Raw genomic sequence first — 22434 nt, forward strand, 5'->3', positions numbered from 1 at the left:
AATTGTGGAGGATTTGACTGGACTAGAGCCTCAAAGAGTCAGCAAAGTAACTTCATTTCTTCTAACTTAAAAATGTTATAAGTGCTTTTTCTACTAAAAACAAACAGATGATACAGATTTTTCACCCAACTTGGTCAAATATATTCACCAATATAAACAAAAGAACATCTAATTTTCAGTCTGATTGAACACTGTGTATAAAAGATACCATTACCACGCAAGCAAAATGGTCTCGAGTTTCTTTTAAGTCACAGTGGCAGTGGAACTTTGGTGGGCCAAGGGCGAGACTGGACTTAACCCTGTTTCTTTTCTGTGTCCCTGATTCTGCATTGCTGGAGAGCCCACTTTGGGGGTGGAGGTGACGGGTGCAGCGGAAATTGTTGCAATGCTTTGCCACAGCATCAGCAGTCGGTAAAAGATTGGAAAAAAACTTAAAAGATTTTGAAGTTCATGTTTTACCGAAAGTACAATTGAAAAATTGGGCATTTAAAATTTAAATAAAGCCCTGTGACCCATAACAACACTGGTTGCCAGGGTTCTGTACGTGGTCCTAGCACCCAGTGTTGCTATGGTACATGTAATGTAAAATACATTATCTATATTTGGGAAAATTTACTATATGGCATTTCTGGTGGCAAATGCCAGAAGCTAGTCAAGTCACAGGGAGTTGCTGGAACACCTCTATATCCAATTTTCCCTAATCTGACAGGAAAATCAGCCACAAACACAAAAATAAAATACTGCAGATGCTGGAAATCTGAAATAAAACAGAAAATGCTGCAAATTCTAAGCAGGTCAGGCAGCGACTGTGGAGAGAGAGTTAACTCTCCACTTGTTGGAGTCATACTTAGCACAAAGAAATATGGTTGTGGTTGTTGGAAACCAATCATCTCAGCCCCAGGACTTCACTGCAGCAGCTCCTCAGGGTTGTGTATTAGGCCCAAAAATCTTCAGCTGCTTCATCAATGACCTTCCCTCCAACATAAGGTCAGAAGTGAGGATGTTTGCTGAAGAATGCACAATGTTCATTACCATTCGCAACTCCTCAGATACAGAAGCAGTCCATGCCCGCGTGCAGCTCGACCTAGACAACATTCAAGCTTGAGCTGATAAGTGGCAAATAACATTCATGCCACACAAGTGCCAAGCAATAACTATCTCCAACAAGAGAGAATCTAACCATCTCCCCTTGAAATTCAATGACAATACCATCACTGAATCCACCATCAACATTCGGGGGGGGGGGGGGAGCGGTGGGTGGGGGGGTTACCATTGATCAGAAACTGAACTAGATCCATCATATAAATACTGTGGCTGCAAGAGCAGGTCGGAGGCTGGAAACTCTGCACATTTAACTCACCTCCTGATTCCCCAAAGCCTGTCTACCATCTGCAAGGCACAGAGTACCCAGATCCTAATTTCCTGAATTTCTGTCACACTCACAGCAGGGAACAGCCTTTCCTGCCCTCGGCACTGTCATTGGGGCATGGAGCCTCCAGCTCCAATGGCTCCCCAGCCTGTCACAGAGATGCCGCCTCCAGTGAGCTGGCGGTCTCCGCTTGCAGCAGGGGGCCGCTCTGCCGACAGCAAAATGCCGGTGAGGCCGCAAAATCACCCCTAATTGGGTAATTAGCCAATTAACCATCTTTATTGGCTGCCCACCTCCGTGAAGCAGCAGCCAATATTCCCAACCCACCCTGGGAAAGATCCCTGGTGGCAGGAATGCATTGTAGAGCCGTCCAGACACAGCTCCCCACTATTTTCCTGGCAACCCCTTCGCCTCTAAGTCCACCATTGTGGGGCTGGGAAAATTCAGCCCATTATGGGGGAGGAGGTGGTGTAGTGGTAATGTCACTGGACTAGTAATCCAGAGACCCAAGCTAATGCTCTGGGACAAGTTTCAAATCCCATCATGGCAGGTGGTGAAATTTGAATTCAATCAATAAAAACCTGGAATTAAAAGCTAGTCTAATGGTGACCATGAAACCACTGTCGATTGTTGCAAAAACCCATCTGGTTCACTAATGTCCTTTAGGGAATGAAATCTTCTGTCCTTACCTAGTCTGGCCGACATGTGACTCCAGACCCACAGCAATGTGGTTAACTCTGAAATGCCCTAGCAAGTCACTCAGTTCAAGGGTAATTAGGGATGGGCAATAAATGCTGGCCTAGCCAGTGACACCCATATCTCACGAACAAATAAAAAGATGGGCTGGATTTTACCAGCCCCCCGACGTCGGGGTCATGGCGGGGGTGGGGGCCAGAAAATATCTCCGGGAGAGGACTGCCACGGGCCTCGACGCCGGGAAGGCTTGCCCCATTTTATCAGCAGTGGCAAGACCTTGGGGTGGCCACCCTGCTGCTCGGTGACAAACACTTAATTTAAATATTCAAATAAATGTTAACTCGCGAATAATTACTTACCTCGTCGCAACGGCCATCCCACGCCGATATTCCAGCTGGCTGCCGGAACCCCCGTGCCTTTGGATCACCGTTCAGAGATCCATGGCAGAACACTGGTGGGGAGGGGGGAGGAGTGAAGTTTTCAGGGCAGTTGGGGGCAGGAACGGCAAAAGCTAACGCAATTAGTTGAGGGGATGGTGGAAAGGGGTTGAAGGTTAAAGTAAAGAAAGTTCGGGCGGGAAGGTCGGGATCGAGAATGTACTTTATTTGGGGAAGAGGACAAATAATAAAATGATTGTTCATCCGGGGGATGGCTGAGGGGATTGGAAGTGTGAATAAATTTTTATTTTAATTTCTTTCCAAACCTGTGCCTTTAAACATTTCAATGAAACGGAAGGGCCTGAAGCCCTTTAAAAATAGCTCCAGTATCTGCTTGGCGGCGCCGGACGCTGTTGCCGGCAAAGCGGTGCCCGCCTCCTCTACGTCATCAGGGGCGGGCATTCCGCCCTCTCCATGTTAATGAGCTGCCGTGCAAAGTATCGCGGCAGTTCCGCGGCGCACATCTTGTACATGCTCTGCACCCTTTTTGAAGCTCGCCGCCGAGATTGGCAAGCTGTAAAAGTTGCCCTCTGTTTCTCTCTTCACAGATGCTGCCTGACCTGCTGAGTATTTCCAGCATTTCTGCTTTTATTTAGGAAAATCAGGCATATGTTTTACAGTGAATAATTATGAAAAAATATTCTTTAATGTTTGAACTTACTGTACCTGTTGCACATATATTTAATTACCAATTCTATACTTAGTCATCAAATTTACTCCAGAACATACTTGTCCATTGTAGAGCGGTCCACTATCAGACAGAGAGTCACAGAAAACAGCTCCTTCCTTGCAACTAATATCAGAATCAATGAAGATGCTTCCCAGAAAACTCCGCAGAAGGATGGGAGATGCCAGAGATTTAGCACTATTGTTTAAGCTAAAAAATCAACAATTATGAATATGGTTAACATGATAAACACAGAGTTATGAGCTGTAGTTTTGTTCAAAGCAGTTATGTTCACTTATTTTACTGCTTACTGTTAGATACTTCAACACATTTGAATTAGTCTGCACATCTCGGCTGATGGGGTTGGAGGGGGCTGGTAAAATAGCAGGGAGCCATATCAGGACAGCTCCCTGCGCATTTCTGCCTCAGGGGCCTTTCCCGGGCAGACTGGGAACCAGGTTGGCTGCCTGCTCTATGCAAGCAGGTAGCTAATTAAGGCCCCACTTAAGGGCCATTTTGCGACAGCACCATAATCTTCCCGCTGTTGGAGTGGCCCCACACTAAGCACAGAAGCAGCCAGCTCAATGGAGACGGCCTCCTGGCTGCAGGCTAGGGTGCCATCACAACTGGAGGCTCCATGCCCCAATGAAGGGGCCACAGGAATGAAAGGCCACAAACGTGTCCGTCACTACTCTCACGGAGGGGTTTCCTCTCCAATCCAGTGGACCTACCAGCTTCAGGCCTCGTTATTTGATGACTTCAATGCAGGCAACTGAGGACGCCTCCTTGTTGAGGCTCCTGCACCCTCGCCTGCCTGTGTCAGCAACGCCCACCCGCTCAGTGGGACTGCCAGCCTGACATCACTGCGGGCCCTCTGATTGGGCCTCCAAACCTGGAACTTGAGTCCCCCAGAAAAATCAGCCCTCTGTGTCACTTTCGTCACCATTATACAAAGTCAGTTTGGCTCAATTTGCAGCACCCTTGTTTTCAAATCAAAAGGTTGTGGATTGAAGTTATAATCCAACATTGCACTAAAAATCCACAGCTTTTTTGGAACATTCCTGCTGATTGCGATAGAAGTTCAGGAAATTAGGATCTGCATACTCTGGATCCTAGCCTTCCTCACCAATTGGCCATGTTTGGGACAGAACCTCCACCACACCACATGGGGGTCCAGGATTAGACTCCAGAAATTATTTCAAGTTTGTTTTCAACTAGGCAACTTCAGCATGTTTCCCATTGGGGCAGCAGCATCTTCTCCACCCACAAAGGAGATAACCTGGACCAGAAATTCTCAGTCTCCCCTGAAATGCACGCTAGCAATATGGACACTTGCTATTGATATTTTAATAATGGAGGAGTCAAGAGAAGACCACATAAACATTTATGCCAGGATGTTAAATGGAAATCTTGTCCCTGTGGTTTGCTGGTCAACATCATCAAAACACATAAACTAGTCAATCATTCAACTGTTGTCTGGGATCTTATTTATTTAAATTAACAGCTTTGCTTTCAATAATATCCTGTTCATGCAGTCTAGGGAATAAGGCCGATGAGCTGAGAGCATAGTTTGACACATGGAATATGATCTTATAGCTATTACCAAGACATGGCTCAAAGAAGGGCCAGAATGGCAGCTCAACATTCCTGGTTACAGGGTTTTCAGACGAGATAGAGAGCAGGATAAAAAAGGAATGTCAGAGATGGTCGTAATATTGATTAAAGCAATAATTATAGCGGTGAGGAGGGATGATTTGGTAGAAGGATCATCAAATGAGGCCAAATGAGTTGAATTGAAAAACAAAAAATCACTCCACTTGGAGTGTAGTACAGACCCCCAAACAGTCAGAGGGAGATAAAAGAGCAAATATGTAGACAAATCACTGAGAAGTGAAAAAACAATAGGGGAGCAATAGTGAGGATTTCAACTACCCTTATATTAACTGGGATAGAAGTAGTGTGAAAGGTTTAAAGGGAGCAGAATTCTTCAAATATATTCAGGAGAACTGTTTTAGCCAGTACGTAGCAAAAGAGAGCAGGCAGTTTGGCACCTAAATTTAGGGAATGAAGTTGGGCAAGTGGAAGGGATGGTAGCAGTTGGTGAGCACTTCACTGGAAGTAATCATAATTCAGTTAGATTTAGGGTAGTTATGGAAAAGGACAAAGACGGACCAGGAATAAAAGTTCTCAATTGGGGAAAAGATTAATTTTACTAAGCTGAGATGTGATTTAGCTAAAGTGGACTGGGAACAGTTACTTGAAGGTATCAGATCAATGGCAGGCTTCAAGGAAGAGATAGTGAGGCTTCAGAGCAAGTATATTCCCTTAAAGAATAAGGGAGGAACTCACAAATCCAGAGCACCCTGGATGTCAAGGGCTTAAAGGAGAGGATAAAGAAAAATGGGAAGCTTGTGACAGATACTGAAGGCTCAATATTGCAGAAAACATAGAGGAGTATAAAAAGTGTAGGGGTGAAATTAAAAGGAAATTAGAAAAGCAAAGAGAGGGCATGAAAATATATTCACAAGTAAAATCAAGGAAAACCCAAAATGTTTTATAAATATAATAAAGAGCAAGAGGATAACTAAAGAAAGAGTAGAGCCTAGTAGGGACCTTAAGAAACGTGTGTGGAGGCGGTAGACATTGGCATTGTTCTTAATGAATACTTTGCATCAGTCTTCACAAAAGAGTGGGACGGTACAGACATTGCAATCAGGGAAGAGGAGTGTGAAATATTACATGACATTAACATAGTGAGAGAGAAAGTATTAAGGGGTTTAACATCTTTAAAAGTGAATAAATCCCTGGACCGGACGAAATGTATCCTAGGTTGTTAAGGGAAGCAAGAGAAGAAATAATGGAGGCTCTGACTATCATTTTCTAATCCTCTCTGGCTACAGGTGTAGTGCCACAGGACAGGAGGACAGCTAATGTAGTACCATTGTTTAAAAAGGGAGAAAGGGATACACTGAGGAATTATAAGCCAGTCAGCCCAACCTTGGTGGTGGGAAAATTATTGGAAAAAATTCTGAGGGACAGGATAAATATTCATTTGGAAAGACATGGATTAATTAAATAAAAACAGGAAGTGCTGGAAATATACAGCAGGTCTGGCAGTATCTGTGGAATTCAGCATCCACAGTATTTTACTTTTATTTTACAAATAGTCGTTTGGTAATACAGAACTTGAGAATTGCTGAAAATAGAGACATGTTGTTGAAGCTTTTCGGCTTGCACTCATGTAAGGGAAAACAACAACTTATACTGCATGAGAAGAGAGTGCTGATTGGTTGGCAAGTGAACTCTGATTGGTAGAGGCGTTGCCATGGAGAATGCACCAGTTTATGGTGACTGACAGTTAACTGCCAAGCTTTGTTTGCCAGTGTGATGCTAAGTATATAGGCCGTACATCCCAGAGACTGGTGGATCGTATCAAACAACATGTCCCTTCCACTGTTTGCAATGGGCAAGGTACAGGCCTTACCCAACCAGTCTGTGCTTGCAAAACCCAAAATACAGTGTCCAACATTAGATGTGATTCCCCAATTGGACAACATTTGCTAAATAATCTGCAGTGTTCTCAGAATTACGCTGACAACCAATTTAAGATTGTCAATAGGGCTCGCAGTGTGGCGCATTTGCGCGTACTGGAAGCTACATATATTAATATACAGGTCCTATTCTTTGCGGACTGAAAGAATATGTACACACATTGCGCCTGTTTCAGCTGAACAAAATAAGTGGCAGCCTTTCACTGGTTCATTCCTCAGGCAATGCCTTGACCAATCAGAATCAAGCTGCCTGATTTAAATTTCAAACAAAGCTTGGCAGTTAACTGTCAGTCACCGTAAACTGGTGCATTCTCCGTGGCAACACCTCTACCAATCAGAGTTTACTTGCCAACCAATCAGCACTCTCTTCTCATGCAGTACAAGTTGTTGTTTCCCTTACATTGGTTATTCTTGTGAATTTGTTTGTTGGGTGGCACAGTGGTGCAGTGGTTAGCCTCACAGCTCCAGCGACCTGGGTTCAATTCTGGGTACTGCCTGTGCGGAGTTTGCAAGTTCTCCCTGTGAACCGCGTGGGTTTTCGCCGGGTGCTCTAATTTCCTCCCACAGCCAAAGACTTTCAGGTTGATAGGTAAATTGGCCATTATAAAATTGCCCCTAGTATAGGTAGGAGAAGGTGGGGATGTGGTAGGAATGTAGGATTAGTATAAATGGGTGGTTGATGGTTGGCACAGACTTGGTGGGCCGAAGGGCCTGTTTCAGTGCTGTATCTCTAAATAAAATAATTGTCCTGATGAGTGCAAGATGAAAAGTTTCAACAACATGACTATATTTTCAGCTACTTAATTTACAGATTAATCAAAGACAATCAGCATGGATTTGTTAAGGGAACGTCTTGTCTAATTTACATGATTGAATTTTTTGAGGTCGTAACAAGGAGGTTGCTACATTTGATGTAATCTATATGGATTTTAGTGAGGCTTTTGATAAGGTCCCACATGGCAGACTGGTCACGAAAGTAAAAGCCCATGGGAGCCAAGGAAAAGTGGCAAGTTGGATCCAAAGTTGGCTCAGAGGCAGCAAAGGGTAATGGTCAATGGGTGTTTTTGTGACTGGAAGGCTGTTTCCAATGGGGTTCCACAGGACTCAGTACTAGATCCCTTGCTTTTGTGGTATATGTGAAAGATTCGGACTTGAATAAAAGAGTATAATTTGCAGACGGTAGAAATATTAGCCATGTGGTTGATAACGAAGAAGAAAGCTGTGGACTGCAGGAAGATATCAATGGATTAGTCAGGTGGGTGGAACAGTGGCAAATGGAGTTCAATTCGGAAAAGTGTGAGGTATTGCATTTGGGGAAGGCTAACAATGCAAGGGGATACGCAAATTAATGGTAGGATTCTGAGAAGTATAGAGGTACAGAGGGACCTTGGACTGCATGTCCACAGATCCCTGAAGGTGGCTGGACAAGTAGATAAGGTGTCAATAAGGCATATGGGATACTTCCCTTTATTCATCGAGGCATAGAATATCAGAGCTGGGAGGTTATGTTGGAACTATATAAGATGCTAGTTAGGCCACAGCTGGAGCACTACATGCAATTCACTGCACTATAGGAAAGATGTGATTGCACTAGACAGAGTACAAAGGAGATTTATGAGAATGTTGCCTGGACTGGAGAATTTTAGTTATGAGGAAAAATTGGAATAGCTAGGGTTGTTTTCTTTGGAACAGTGGAGGCTGAGGGGAGACCTAATTGAAGTGTATAAAATTATGAGGGGTCTGGATAGAGTGGATAGAAAGGCCCTATTCCCCTTGTTTGAGGGATCCATAACTGGGGAAATAGATTTAAAGTAAGAGGTAGGAGGTTTAGAAGGGATTCAAGGGGAAATCTTTTTACCCGGGGGTGGTGGAGATCTGGATCTCACTGCCTAAAAGGGTGGTAGAGGAAGAAGCCCTCATAATAGTTTTAAAATATTTGGATATATACGTGAAGTGCCTGTAACCTATGAGGCTATGGACCAAGAGCCAGAATATGGGATTAGGCTGAATTGCTACTTGTCGGTCAGCACAGACACGATGGGTTGAATGGCCTCCTTCCATGCTGTAAATTTCTATAATTCTATGATTTTTGAGAGACATGTTTAAGTGATATGTAAATTTTTTTCAAAGCTTTTTAACATGGTGACATTCTTACACCAGTGCTCAGAATGCAACCTGCCTTACTACATGGAGAAACAAGGATTGAGATTATTGTTGGCAGTGTGACCATCCAAAACTTTAATCCTTAAAAGGAAGAGGTATTTGTTACATAGAGTCAGAAGAAAGAATGTTGATCTGCCGCACAATCTCGAGTAGAAATGTGGCAGTGTGGGCCTAATGCCCAAGCACCTAATTCATAACTGAACCCAACAAATGTTTAGGTGTTAGCCTCATTTAAATATCTTGGGGGCTTCCAGCAGTGTTCCTGCATCTGATGGGAACTACCTCCTGATCCCTTGCTCATATTCCCACCAAACTCCTGACCACCCAATTTCTCTAACCCCCCTTCGGCCCCATCTCCAATCTCCCTTTCCTCTCCAAAGTCCTTGAATTTGTTGTCCCCTCCCAAAACGTTGCTCATCTTTCCCAGAACTCCATGTTTGAATCCCTCCAATCAGGTTTCTGCCCCGTCTCAGTACCCAAATGGCTCTTATCAAAGTCACAAGTGACCTCCTAAGTGATTGTGACAAAGGTAAACTATCCCTCCTCTTCCTTCTCAACCTGCATGTAGCCTTTGACATAGTTTCCCACACCATCTTCCTCCAACTCCTCTCCTCCGTCATCCAGCTCAGTGGAACTGCACTCACCTGATTCCATTCTTATCTATCCAGTCATAACTAGAGTATCACCTGCAATGGATTCTCTTCCCATTCCTGCACCATTACCTCTGGAGTTCCCCAAGGATCCATCCTTGGTTCCATATTTTTCAGCTACATGCTGTGCTTGAAGACATTACCCGAAAACAGAATGTCAGGTTCCATATGTACATGGATGGCATGCAGTTTGACCTTACCACCACCTCTCTCAACATCTTCATTGTCTCTCAATTGTCAGGCTGCTTGTCTGACATCCAGTACTGGATGAGTGGAAATTTCCTCCAATTAAATATTGGGAAGATCAGAGCCAGTGTCCTTGGTCCGTGCCACAAACTGCATTCCCTAGCCAGCGACTCCACCCCTCTCCCTGTCTGGGGATGAACCAGACCATTCACACTCTCAGTGTATTATTTGAAAATGAGATGATCTTTTAACCACATATCCATGCCTTCACCAAAGCTGCCTACTTCCACCTCCATTTCATCATCTGATTCCGCCCTAGCTTCAACTCAACTGCCACTGAAACCCTCATCCATGCTTTTGTTACCTCTAGACTTGAGTCTTCCAACGGTCTCTTGGCCAGCCTCCCATCTTCCACCCTCCATTAACTTGAACTCAGTCAAACCTCTGCTACCCATATCCTAACTTGTATTAAGTCTCGTTCACCTATCACTCCTATGCTTGCTGACCTACATTGACCTACAAGATGGTTGGGCCTGGGAAATTCCTGCAGCGACGTCCAGGGCTGAGATGATTGACCTCCAACAATCACAACCACCTTCATTTGTTCTGGTCTGACTCCAACCAGTGCAGAGTTTTCCTCTTGGTCCCCATTGACTTCAATTTTACTCGGGCTCCCTGATGCCACACATGGTCAAATGCTACCTTGATGTCAAGGGCAGTCAGTCCCACCTCATTTTTGGAATTCAGCACTTTCTTCCACATTTGGACAAAGGTTGTAATGAGATCTGGAGCTGAGTGGCCCTGGCAGAACCCTAACTTACTGGGTCTATGCCCGCCTGAAGTTCATTACTATCCACCTCATTGTTCATTCCATTTCTGAGATTTGTATCATCTGCAAACTTTGAAATTATGCCTTGTATAGGCATTGACAGCTATCAAAAAGAGCAGTGGTCCTAATATCGATCCCTGGGGAGCACCACTGCATATTTTCCTGCAGTTAAAAAAAACTACTCACTGCAATCTGTCCCTTAGTCAATTTTGTATCCATGGTGCCATTGTCTCTTTAATCTCATGAGCTTTAATTTTGCTGGCACGTCTATTACATGGTACTTAGTCAAATTTGTGCAGTGGCACACTGCAGAATAACAAAAATTGACTTTACATAAGCAAAATTCTAAACATATGAATTCATATGGAGATAAAAGTTGACCCAAAATTAGATAAAGAATTCAAGTTGTTCAGATAGGAAATGTGAGGAGATATTAAGGGTCTAGAAATTGAATAGCCCCGTTTCTTTGTGCACAGGGGTCGCAATTTGCAACCTGCCTGCACCCATGCCGATCAAGGTGGGCAACATGCAAATATGGTGTAGCCATCTCATCTGCATGATTGTAGCATAGTGTCAAGCAGGCCTGGTGCTGCTGTCTGTACCTCCAAGCTACCTGCCGTCTCTGTGCTCAGCAGGGGTGGCCAGCAGCATTGTTTGCAGAACAAGTACTTCTTAAAGGCAGGCTGTATCTGAAAGGGAAGTTGCGCAAAATATTGCTGCAATGTAAACTATTGCAAAGTGAACACCAGAGCAGAGAGAGGGTTCCAAAGGAACAGATGTGGTGCTGGTGGGCACAAAGACAGGCGGCATGGTTCCACGGGATGCCAGGATGACCACAAGGACACTCCTGAGAAGGGAGTGGCAGCAGGTGACCAGGTAGGTGAACTCCTGGAGTCAAGACCTGGCTGCAGTGCCACAAGAAGTCTAATGACCTCACACAGTGGTCAAAGTCAGTGACTGCATAATCACATGTCATCTCCTACCTACCACAACACCAGCCTCTCACACTGGTTATTGCACCATACCCCCATCACTCAGCTATCAGCAGTCTCTGGAACTCAGCACTTATGCCTAATGTTGAAATACTCCACCTCATATCAGTGCTTCCAGTTTCACACTCACCTCTCACTGCCTCCACATACACCTAGCTATTCAGTTCTGGCAGTCACATCACCAACACAGTGCTACACAACCAATGACTCTCTTATAGGACAAGCTGGCACAAAATAGAGAGGAGCACAGCAGAACTAGCAGGAAACAGGATACTTGCATCTCCTGAGTCCCACAGAAGAAACAGTTATCTGCATCATGGGGAGGGCGCTTGTGGCATCTGATATTGCAGAAAACATTGAGGATGATAGCATATTTTTCCCGTATGCTTCTTCTCAACCCAGCGTGCTCTCATGATGCTGATGGTGTGACCACAGACCTCTTGCTTCGCACTCCACCCCCATTTCCTCATGCTCTTCTGAGTTCCTGCCCTGAAACACCTAAGAACTGCTGCCTGCACAGCCACAGCAGCCTCAGGAGAAGGAATGAGAGCAACAGCACAGCATTAATGAAAAGGGACTATCACTTGAGCCACCACCTCAGATATTCACACCGCACATACCTTTGAGGCTAGTGTAGAGTTGGGATCAGCACATGGTCAGTGATCCAGGCATGAATGGCCTGCAGCCAGGCCAGGGGTAAAGGATGGATTGTTTGCCAGCTCACCAGAGGGTGGATTCACAGATGAGTTCTGCAGTGCAGGACAGAGATGAGGACCTCGATGGGTTGTCATACAGGAGACCACTGATGGGCACACACATCAAGATGCTGGGAGCATTTGCTGGTGTGCCAGATAGCCTCCTTACTGTCAAGGAGCATGGGAGAGTCCGGCTCCAAATTGACAGAGGGCATGGCACAGAGCTTGCTCTCTCCATAGCCTCTGCTCCATCTCCCTGACATGCTGCAGGCACTGCCACTGCTTTCCCCATACCTGTCACAGCCTTTGAGTGGACAGATCACCAACCCTTCTGGCCCCTGCCATGATGATGTGGAAACAATCTCTGGCAAATGCAGGAATTCACCAGAACACCTCAAAAAACACTCCAGAGTACTTCCAAACACTTTGCAATGGAAAGCATTCCAAAACATTACCTTGCCTGCAAGGTTGGGTGCCTGGCCCTTTAAATAACAGCACAGGGCCCATCTTGCTGCTTCACACTTGTTATTTGCAGAGTGAACAATGGAGAGGCTGCCGACACATTCGCTGATCAAATTTGGAATCTTAGTATCACATCAGTTGGTTGGGTTATGTGACATCAGGATAGCGTCCATTCAAGGACTTCCGGAACACGTAGGAGATGCCCTTGTGTCCGCCGATATCATTCAGCAACATCGTGTGGGCCGCACAGGAAGCAACTGGCAGCACGGGGCAGACAGGCAGAAGCGGGCAATTTTGCTCCCTTGATTTTTAATTAAATATCTTGAATAAAATGTATTTACATTTATTTAGTTTAAAATCTGCTTTCAATTCTGAATGAGATACTAAAATACTGCTTCCAAAGGCCAATGATATTCAAATTAATCTTCTTTGGCAAAATAAATTGTACATGGAGTGGGAAAAAAGAGTCCTGGAATTTGTAACAATTGTACCTTTTCTGAGTGATGCACCAATCAGTCTTGTCAGAAACAAACCATTTATCTGATGGTGGTGGAGATGCCTGTGAAACAAAGTGCTTCCATAAAACTGAGAAAGCTGCCTTTGCCACTGGATAATGTCCCAACTGATATGCAGCCTAAAAACAAACATTAAGTTAAAATTACAATTTAATTAGAATACAACATTTTTTGGAAAAAAATTTTCAAATGATTCTGTGACAGAGGAACAGCAGTTTTTTAAATAAAATCCCCCTCCCTCCCCACCGTTCGTCGGGGCCCCAGCTCTTTAAAATAGACATAGGAACATAGGAAATAGGAGTAGGAGTAGGCCACTCAGCCTGTCGAGCCAGCCATGCCATTCAAACAGATCATGGCTGATCATCTACCTCTATGCCATTTTTCCCCACTATTCCCATATCCCTTGATGTCATTAGTCTCCAGATATCTATCAATATCGGTCTTGAACATGCTCAACGATTGAGCTTCCACAGCCCTCTGGGGTAGAGAATTCCAAAGATTCACAACCCTCTGAGTGAAGAAATTCCTCCTCATCTCAGTCTTAAAAGGGCTGCTCCTTATTCTGAAACTGTGTCCCCTGGTTCTAGACTCAGCAGCCAAAGAAAACATCATATTCACATCCACCCTGTCACGCCCTGTAAGAATTTTGTAAGTTTCATTGAGATCACCTCTCATTCTTCGAAACTCTAGAGAAAACAGGCCCAGTTTCCACAATCTCTCCTCCTAAGAGAATCCTGTCATCCCAGGGATTAGTCTGGTGAACCTCTAATGGTGGTGCTGCCAAGGATGCTGAACTCTCTGATTGGGCCAGCAGCTCTTGGAGGCGGGCCACCGTCCTTAATTGAATGGCGGCCCATCGGTGGCCTCTTAATTGGCTGCTGCTGATAAAATGTCACCCCAGTCTGCATGGGATTGGGTCCCACTTTTGGTCGCAGGAGCGGACTTCTTAGCTCGATAGAATTCTGCCCATTGTAGCAGCAAATTAAGGAGCTTCTATCCCTCAGCAAAAAGATAGCAATAATATTCAGAATGGCAGAGACCCAAGACCTAGGTCAGACTGTTAAATCAAGGTGTAAGTAGTACTATTACATTAACATTGTCAGGAAACCCCTCCATGCCAAATGGGAAATATTCATTTCATCGGTTGGAAACTTACAATAGATTTTTAATGGAAAAATCCTACAAGTTAACTTTTTAAAAAATAGCAGCCAAGATGACCACGGCAATCTACATGTGAAACACTGGGAGACTGAACTGAAGACGAGAAGGCTAACAACAAAGAAGAACAATGGCTTGCTCAAAGTGATTGAATTACTAGAATGGCTTTATTAGCACGGCTGTCATGGCTATTCCCACCCATTGACTTTGAAAGAGCCAAACCCTCCAAGTGTGACTGGACATCCTAAGACATGTAGTACCTTGACTTTCAGAGAAGATTCCAGAAAAAATCTCATTAATAAAAAGCACTGTGGTAGAACCATATGACTGCTTACGCAGCTCTGAAGAAACTGTACATTTTGTCACACAGACTGCAGACAGCAATAACTGAAATGCCAGCAATGAAGCAGGCTCTCTCTTTCTCTCCCCAGAAAATATCAAGAGAAGATCCAGCGGCAACTGGGAACCCACCCGCACCACCCCACACCCCCCAAGCCTACAGACCGCTACAGCCAGCAACCAGGAAATGAGAATCAACCCTGCCCGACCTTCTGCCTTCAGGAGCCCTGAGAAAAGCAAGCCAACCACCGTGCGCATAGCCCAGCGAGGACATCAAGGCAACAACTTCAGCCGAGGACTACTGGACTCACATGCTGCATTTAAATTCCATTTATTCCAGACTTTAATCCAACCACCAAATCTGTTTCCCTCTATAATCTATTTGTGTGTGTGTGACTCTTGTGTGAATGTGTGTGTGTGAATGTGTAGCATATTTTTAGTATTTTAAATCGGGTTAGAGTGTTAAGTGTAATAAATTTACCTCTTTCCTATTTAAACTCAAGAAAACCTATCTGATTGGTTATTTTATAATCACGTTAGAGGAACAAGAGCAAACGCTCACTGAGGTGGTAAGTTCAACCACTGTGTTAAAAAAGGATAAACCCTGTTGCAGTCAAACAAGAGAAGGGGCGAAAGTGGAGACTGAGACCCCCTCCTCACCTGGCCGTATGAGAAATTTGGGGACGATTGTCCGGGGTTGTAACCCAAAGACAAATGAGAAATTGGAAGTGGGAAACCAAATTGATCCTGATATAAAAAAACTCTTGTGTGAATGTGTGTGTGTGAATGTGTAGCATATTTTTAGTATTTTAAATCGGGTTAGAGTGTTAAGTGTAATAAATTTACCTCTTTCCTATTTAAACTCAAGAAAACCTATCTGATTGGTTATTTTATAATCACGTTAGAGGAACAAGAGCAAACGCTCACTGAGGTGGTAAGTTCAACCACTGTGTTAAAAAAGGATAAACCCTGTTGCAGTCAAACAAGAGAAGGGGCGAAAGTGGAGACTGAGACCCCCTCCTCACCTGGCCGTATGAGAAATTTGGGGACGATTGTCCGGGGTTGTAACCCAAAGACAAATGAGAAATTGGAAGTGGGAAACCAAATTGATCCTGATATAAAAAAACTTCAATACAGGTTTTCTTGTGGTTTTTGCTGCTAGAGGACTAACATGTACTAGCATCTGAGGCCAGTACCTTCCCAAGTCAGGGTGAAGTAACCTCGGATAAGTTAAAGGCCATATCTATTGAAGAGTTGAGGAATGTAGATGGGCAGTTTGGGATTACTTTCCATACAAAAGCTAAGAAATCCAAAATCCTAAGACTTGTGGCCAACCATTTTTCACTTGAACCTAAAGATACAGAAACAGGATTGAAGTCAGACACAGACAGGGTTATGTTAGCTAAAATATAATTAGAACAGAGGAAATTCAAATTGGAATTCCAGAGGGAAGAGAGGAAAAAAGAGAGGGAAAGAGAGAGGGATGAGAGGGAAAGAGAGAACTTCCCAGAAGGCGAAGGAGGAAAGAAAGCTAAGGTGGCTTGAATTAACTAGGGGGCAACACAGTAACCCTAGTGAAAGCACGGCTAGTAAGGAACCTTCCCTCAGCTCAGGGCCGTGTGTTGAGCTCTTAAAGTTCTCCCAGTTGATTCCAAAGTTCAATGAGGGAGATGTGGAAGCATTTTATGTCACTCTTGAAAAGTTTGCAAGACAGTTGAAATGGCCAGCCAAGAGCTGGACTCTGTTGTTGCAAAGCAAGCTAACAGGAAAAGCCCATAAGGTTTATTCACTGTTGCCAAATGAAAGTTCATTAGATTATGAATTGACTACAAATGCTACCCTAGGGGCTTATGAGCTTGTACTGAAAGCATACCGCCAGAAATTCCGAACCCTCTGGAAACAGCATGATCAACCTTACCTTGAGTTTGAAAGAGTTAAGCAGCTGGCTTTTGACCTGTAGCTAAGGGTTAGGGTTAGGGACTATTGCACTCACACACTACATTTAAATTCCATTTATTCCAGACTTTAATCCAACCATCAAATCTGTTTCCCTCTATAATCTATGTCTGTGTATGTGACTCTCATGCGAATGTGTGCGTGAATGTGTAGTGTATTTTTAGTATTTTAAATCGGGTGAGAGTGTTAAGTGTAATAAACTTACCCCTTTCTTGTCTAAATGCAAAAAAACCTATCAGATTGGTGCTTTTGCAATCACATTAGAGGAACAAGAGCAAACACACACTAAGGTGGTAAGCTCAACCACTGTGTTAAAAAAGGATAAACCCTGTTGCGGTCAAACAAGAGAAGGGGCGAAAGGGAAGCCTGGGACCCCCTCCTCACCTAGCTGTAACAGGATGAACAATTGGTAAAAATGCATTCACTACATTCTGTTATGTCAGCATTCACACTTCAGTGGGGTCAGGAAGATATTTAGGGCAGAATTTTACCAGATGGTGTCAGTAGGAATGGAGGCTGAGAGGCCAGTAAGTGTTGGCACGTGTCAGCATGGCTCTCCAACGTGAACCTGTCGCCAACCAATTTTATCAGATGCGGGTGTGGGGGATGGATCAGCGGTAGACACATCTGCAGAGGACAGGTAATTTAAGGTCATTGAATAGCCAGTTGTTAGGTATTTTCCTACCTTTTTCGAATTTTACAAATGGCATAGGGGATGTAAGGCGGCTCAGACTCTTGTCCACTCAAATAAGGTGAGTTCTGAACGGCAGTTGTGTTGTGGAGGGAACTGGCAGCCATACTTTGACTCTGTCTGCTGGTTGCATCTTGAAGAAACGATGCTATCAAGTGTGGAGGTACTGCAGAGGATGGGGTCAAAGTGAAGTGTTGCTAGTGGAAAGGTGTCTCCCAGGTCCACAGCAACCACTGAAGTCAGGACAAGGTTCTTGAGAAGCTCATCACAGTGGAGGCTTCCTCTGTCTATGGGATCAATGCTTTCATATTTCAATTATATAAATAAATAAAACTCCTCCAGTGAGGTGTCCATGTTTGAACCAAGGCTGCAATGAGGTCAGGAGCTGAGTGGCCTTGGCAGAACCCAAGCTGAGCGTCAGTGAGCACATTATTGCTAAGCAAGTGCCGCTTGATAGCACTGTCAACGACACCTTCCATCACTTTACAGAAGATTGAAAAGACTGATGGGGCGGTAATTGGCTGGGTTGGATTTGTCCTACTTTTTGTGTACAGGACATACCTGAGCAATTTTCCACATTGCAGGGTAGATGCCAGTGTTGTAGCTGTACTGGAACAGCTTGGCTAGGAGCGCGGCAAGTTCTGGAGAATAGGTGTTCAGTATTCTCACCGGAATGTTGTCAGGGCCCATTACCTTTGCAGTATCCAGTGCATTCAGTCGTTACTTGATATAATGCAGTGTGAATCGAATTAGCTGAAGACTGGCATCTGTGATGCTGGGACTGCAGGAGGAGGCCGAGATGGATCATCAACTTGGCACTTCTGGCTGAAGATTGTTGCAAATACTTTTGCCTTATCTTTCACACTGCTGTGCTGGGCTCCCCCATCATTGAAGATGGGGATATTTGTGGAGCCACCTCCTCCAGTTAGTTGTTTAATTGTCCACCACCATTCACGACTGAACGTGGCAGAACTGCAGAGCTTAGATCTGATCCGTTGTTTATGAGATTGCTTAGCTCTGTCTATCGCATGTTGCTTAAGCTGTTTGGCATGCAAGTAGTCCTGGGTTGTAGTTTCACCAGGCTGACACCTCATTTTGAGGTATGCCTGGTACTGCTCCTAGCATGCCCTCCTGCACTGACCCCAGCTTGATGGTGATAGTAAAGTGGGGGATATGCCGGGCCTTTAGGTTACAGATAGTGGTTGAATACAATTCTGCTGCTGCTGATGGCCCACAGTGCCTCATGGATGCCCAGTTTTGCATTGCTAGATCTGTTTGAAATCTATCCCATTTAGCACGGTGGTAGTGCCACACAACAAGATGGAGAGTATCCTCAATGTGGAGACGGGACTTTGTCACCACAAGGACTGTGCGGTGGTCACTCCTACCAATACGGTCATGGACAGATGCATCTGCAGCAGGCAGATTGGTGAGGACGAGGTCAAATATATTTTTCCCTCTTTTTGGTTCCCCCACCACCTGCCGCATACCCAGTCTAGCAGCTATGTCCTTTAGAACTCGGCCAGCTCGGTCAGCAGTGGTGCAACTGAGCCACTCTTGGTGATGGACATTGAAGTCCCCCACCCAGAGTGCATTCTGTGCCCTTGCCATCCTCAGTGCTTCCTCCAAGTGCTGTTCAACATGGAGGAGTACTGATTCACCACTTGAGGAAGGGTGATAGGTGGTAATCAGCCAGACGTTTCCTTGCCCATGTTTGACCTGATGCCATGAGAATTCATGGGGTCTGGAGTCAATGTTGAGGACTCCCAGGGCAACTCCCTCCTGACTGTATACCACTGTGCTGCCAACTCTGCTGGGTCTGTCCTGCTGGTGGGACAGAACATATCCGGGGATGGCAATGGCGATGTCTTGGACATTGTCTGTAAGGTATGATTCCTTGAGTATGACTATGTCAGGATGTTGCTTGACTAGTCAGTGGAACAGCTCTCCCAACTTTGGCACAAGCCCCCAGATGTTAGTAAGGAGGACATTGCAGGGCTGGGTTTGCCGTTTCTGGTGCCTAGATCGATGCCGGGTGGTCTGTCAGGTTTCATCCCTCATTGGCTTCGTAGCGGTTAGATACAACTGAGTGGCTTGGTAGGCCATTTCAGAGGGTATTTTAAGAGTCACACGTAGGCCAGACCAGGTAAGGACAGCAGATGTCCTTCCCTGAATGACATTAGTGAACCAGATGGGTTTTTACAACAATCGACAATGGTTTCACGGCCACCATTTGACGAGCTTTTTAATTCCATTTTTTTTTATTAGCTGAATTCAAATTCCACCTTCTGCCATGGTCCTTTAGGAGCAATACCCTGGGTCTCTGGGTTACTACTATGCCACTGGCTCTCCTTTCTTCCTGTCGGGATCTGCAGGGGAATTGTTAGATTACATTCGTTCTGAGTTTGAGCTTTGACATGGAAGTCTGCAGGGGTGGATCCACTCCGACCTCACTTTCAGTGGTCTGTTGAGTCATCCAAATGCTGCTTACTTCAGGGTATTGTTGATTTCCTTTTCTCCTGACTGTGGGGGAGAATTCTTTGCTAATCTTCCTTTTGTCTTCTGGGACACTCCTGCTTACAGTTATTTGTCCAGATTCTACTGCACTCCCCTGCAACACTGCGACTAGGTGAGACATAACCCTCAATGTTTCTCTGTCCACTTGAGGACTTTCTTTGTCGCTGCAGGTTTCTGCAAATGCTGTTAACAGTCCTGGTGGGGTGCTTCTGTTGTCTATATTAACATAGGAAGATGTGTGGTCTAATTTTTCCAACATTTCAGGGTTGGCTGACCGGACAGTAGGGGTTTTCATTTGGGAATCCTCCCAGACGTCCTTTAACCTGTCCTCTTTGTCTTTTGCTCCACTTTCCTCTCTAACTCTCTGGAAGACCTGCGCCTGCCTGTCCCCTTTTGTTCTCAGAAGGGGTCTCTTACAATTCACCAGCCCTCAGCTGGAGGGTTTCCCAAAAGCCGGTAAAGCAATTAGGGGTGTAGATTTCACTACAGGTTGGGGCTTCCCTACAACCTGGCACCTGTGGCAAGTTTATTTTATTTATTTAGAGATACAGCACTGAAACAGGCCCTTCAGCCCACCGAGTCTGTGCCGACCATCAACCACCCATTTATACTAATCCTACACTAATCCCATATTCCTACCATATCCCCACCTGTCCCTATAGTCCCGTACCACCTACCTATATTAGGGGCAATTTATAATGGCCAATTTACCTATCAACCTGCAAGTCTTTGGCGGTGGGAGGAAACCGGAGCACCCGGAGGAAACCCACGCAGACACAGGGAGAACTTGTAAACTCCACACAGGCAGTACCCAGAATTGAACCCAGGTCACTGGAGCTGTGAGGCTGCGGTGCTAACCACTGCGCCGCCCAAGTTTTACAGTACTCCACTACATTCTTGTGGAGTTTTGGCGAGTCTTATGCGAAACTGCTGTCTTATGCAGGCTTTGGTTTCTCGTATACTGACATGTACAGCCATTGTCAACTCATGCACCATTCTTAATATTTCTTTATGGTACCTCTGCAGCACCACTATCTGGTGAACCACTGTCCACTCTTTGTCCTCAGGTCTGCGAGGAGAACTCTACTTCCTCATCAGTATCTCATTCTTTGAATTGTAGCAATCAGGGACTCCCTCTGCTTCAATTTCAGTCTGAGCAGCTTGTGCTAACTTTCTCAATACTGGGTCAGCTCGCTGTGCCTCAGTTAGGGAAGCTCCATTTAGTCCATTCTCTGGGTCCTCTAACTTTTCAAAGAAAGTTTCAGACAGATAGGCAGCATAGTTATCTATCTGCACTGCCATTTCAGTCTCCTCTGGGGGAGCTGGTTTGGCCATGGCCCATCACTACACAGGTAGGGGAATTGCAGGGGCCATTGCCTCCTGCCACTGCCCTGTCTCTCCGACCTCCGTCGGTCTCTCTTTCACTACTGGGGAAGCTATCACCTTTGCCCCCACCAGATCATTACCTAGGAGCAGGTCAATCCCATCCACAGGCAAACTAGGGACAATCCCCACAGTCACCAGCCCTGAAACTAGGTCACACTCCAAGTGCACCCGATGTAAAGGTACGGGCGCCCTCCAATACCATTTACCACCATTCTGGTATTTACTGTACTCTCTGGGGGAAAGGTCAAGCCTTTTCCCAGCAAAAGAGATCTAGTGGCCCCTGTATCCCTGAGTATTACTATGGGCTTGCTTGCCCCACTCAAGGGGTATGGGGTTACTCTCCCTTCAGATACGAAATCCTGATAACTTTCAGGGGTTCTAATAAATTTTCCTGCACCCAGTATTTTTCTGGGTCTTACTGCTGCTGCATTTAAAGCCACAGCCTGCTCGGGTGGTTTTCCATTAGGGTCTCTTCTCGTGCACTGAGCGGGTGTGCCCAGATTAACCCTACAGGCTTTCCCCATAGTTTCTAGCAGTCAGCTCTTAGATGTCCAATGTCTTATTACAATGGAAGCACAGAGGTCTCTGGTCACACTCCTACATTCAGCACTATCCTTTCTGGCTGCAGGAGGGCCCCAATGAGTGTACAAATCTTCTTTCTCTCCCAGAACTGCTTGGGTTCTTATCACCTTCTCACTCCTTGTCCTTTTCCGGTTTGAGGGGATGACTAGGAAAAGTTTTCCCCTGGGCAACCAACTTGTTAATGAGAGTGAGCTCATCAGCTAGAACTGCGGCTTGCCTCGCTCGATGTACTTTTTGTTCCTCCACATGGGTCTTTATGGAGAGGGGGAGAGTTTTTAAATTCCTCAAGGAAAATTACCTCTCTGAGGTATGTGGGCTATACTTTAACAGCCCTCAACCACTGGTCAAAAGCCAGCTGCTTACTCCTCTCAAACTCCAAGTAAGTTTGATCAACTTGTTTCCGGAGGGTTCGGAACTTCTAGCGGTGAACTTCCGGTACTAGCTCATATGCCCCGAGGATAGCATTTTTAGTCAGTTCATAATTTGATGAACTCTCGTCTGGCAACAGGGAATAAACTTCACGTGTTTTTGATCCCACACTGCTCAGCCATATTCCTCAACTCCTCCATAGATAGTGCCTTTAACCTATCCCA

The 22434-nt window shown here is 45.1% G+C and overlaps 1 protein-coding gene across 7 annotated transcripts in view; it reads right to left on the reverse strand.

Annotated features, from left to right (window-relative positions):
* LOC137384622 (cilia- and flagella-associated protein 54-like) overlaps positions 1–22434 on the reverse strand; it is a 712374-nt gene that overhangs the window by 475254 nt on the left and 214686 nt on the right. For all 7 annotated transcript variants that reach the window (XM_068058759.1, XM_068058758.1, XM_068058757.1 and 4 more), the window contains 2 exons: positions 13189–13331; positions 3232–3379 (listed from right to left, as the gene is read on the reverse strand). In XM_068058759.1, the coding sequence (XP_067914860.1) occupies positions 3232–3379; positions 13189–13331 (291 nt within the window). The remainder of the gene's footprint in view (positions 1–3231; positions 3380–13188; positions 13332–22434) is intronic.

Source organism: Heterodontus francisci, chromosome 27, assembly GCF_036365525.1.
Source record: "Heterodontus francisci isolate sHetFra1 chromosome 27, sHetFra1.hap1, whole genome shotgun sequence".
NCBI classification, from domain to species: Eukaryota; Metazoa; Chordata; class Chondrichthyes; order Heterodontiformes; family Heterodontidae; genus Heterodontus; species Heterodontus francisci.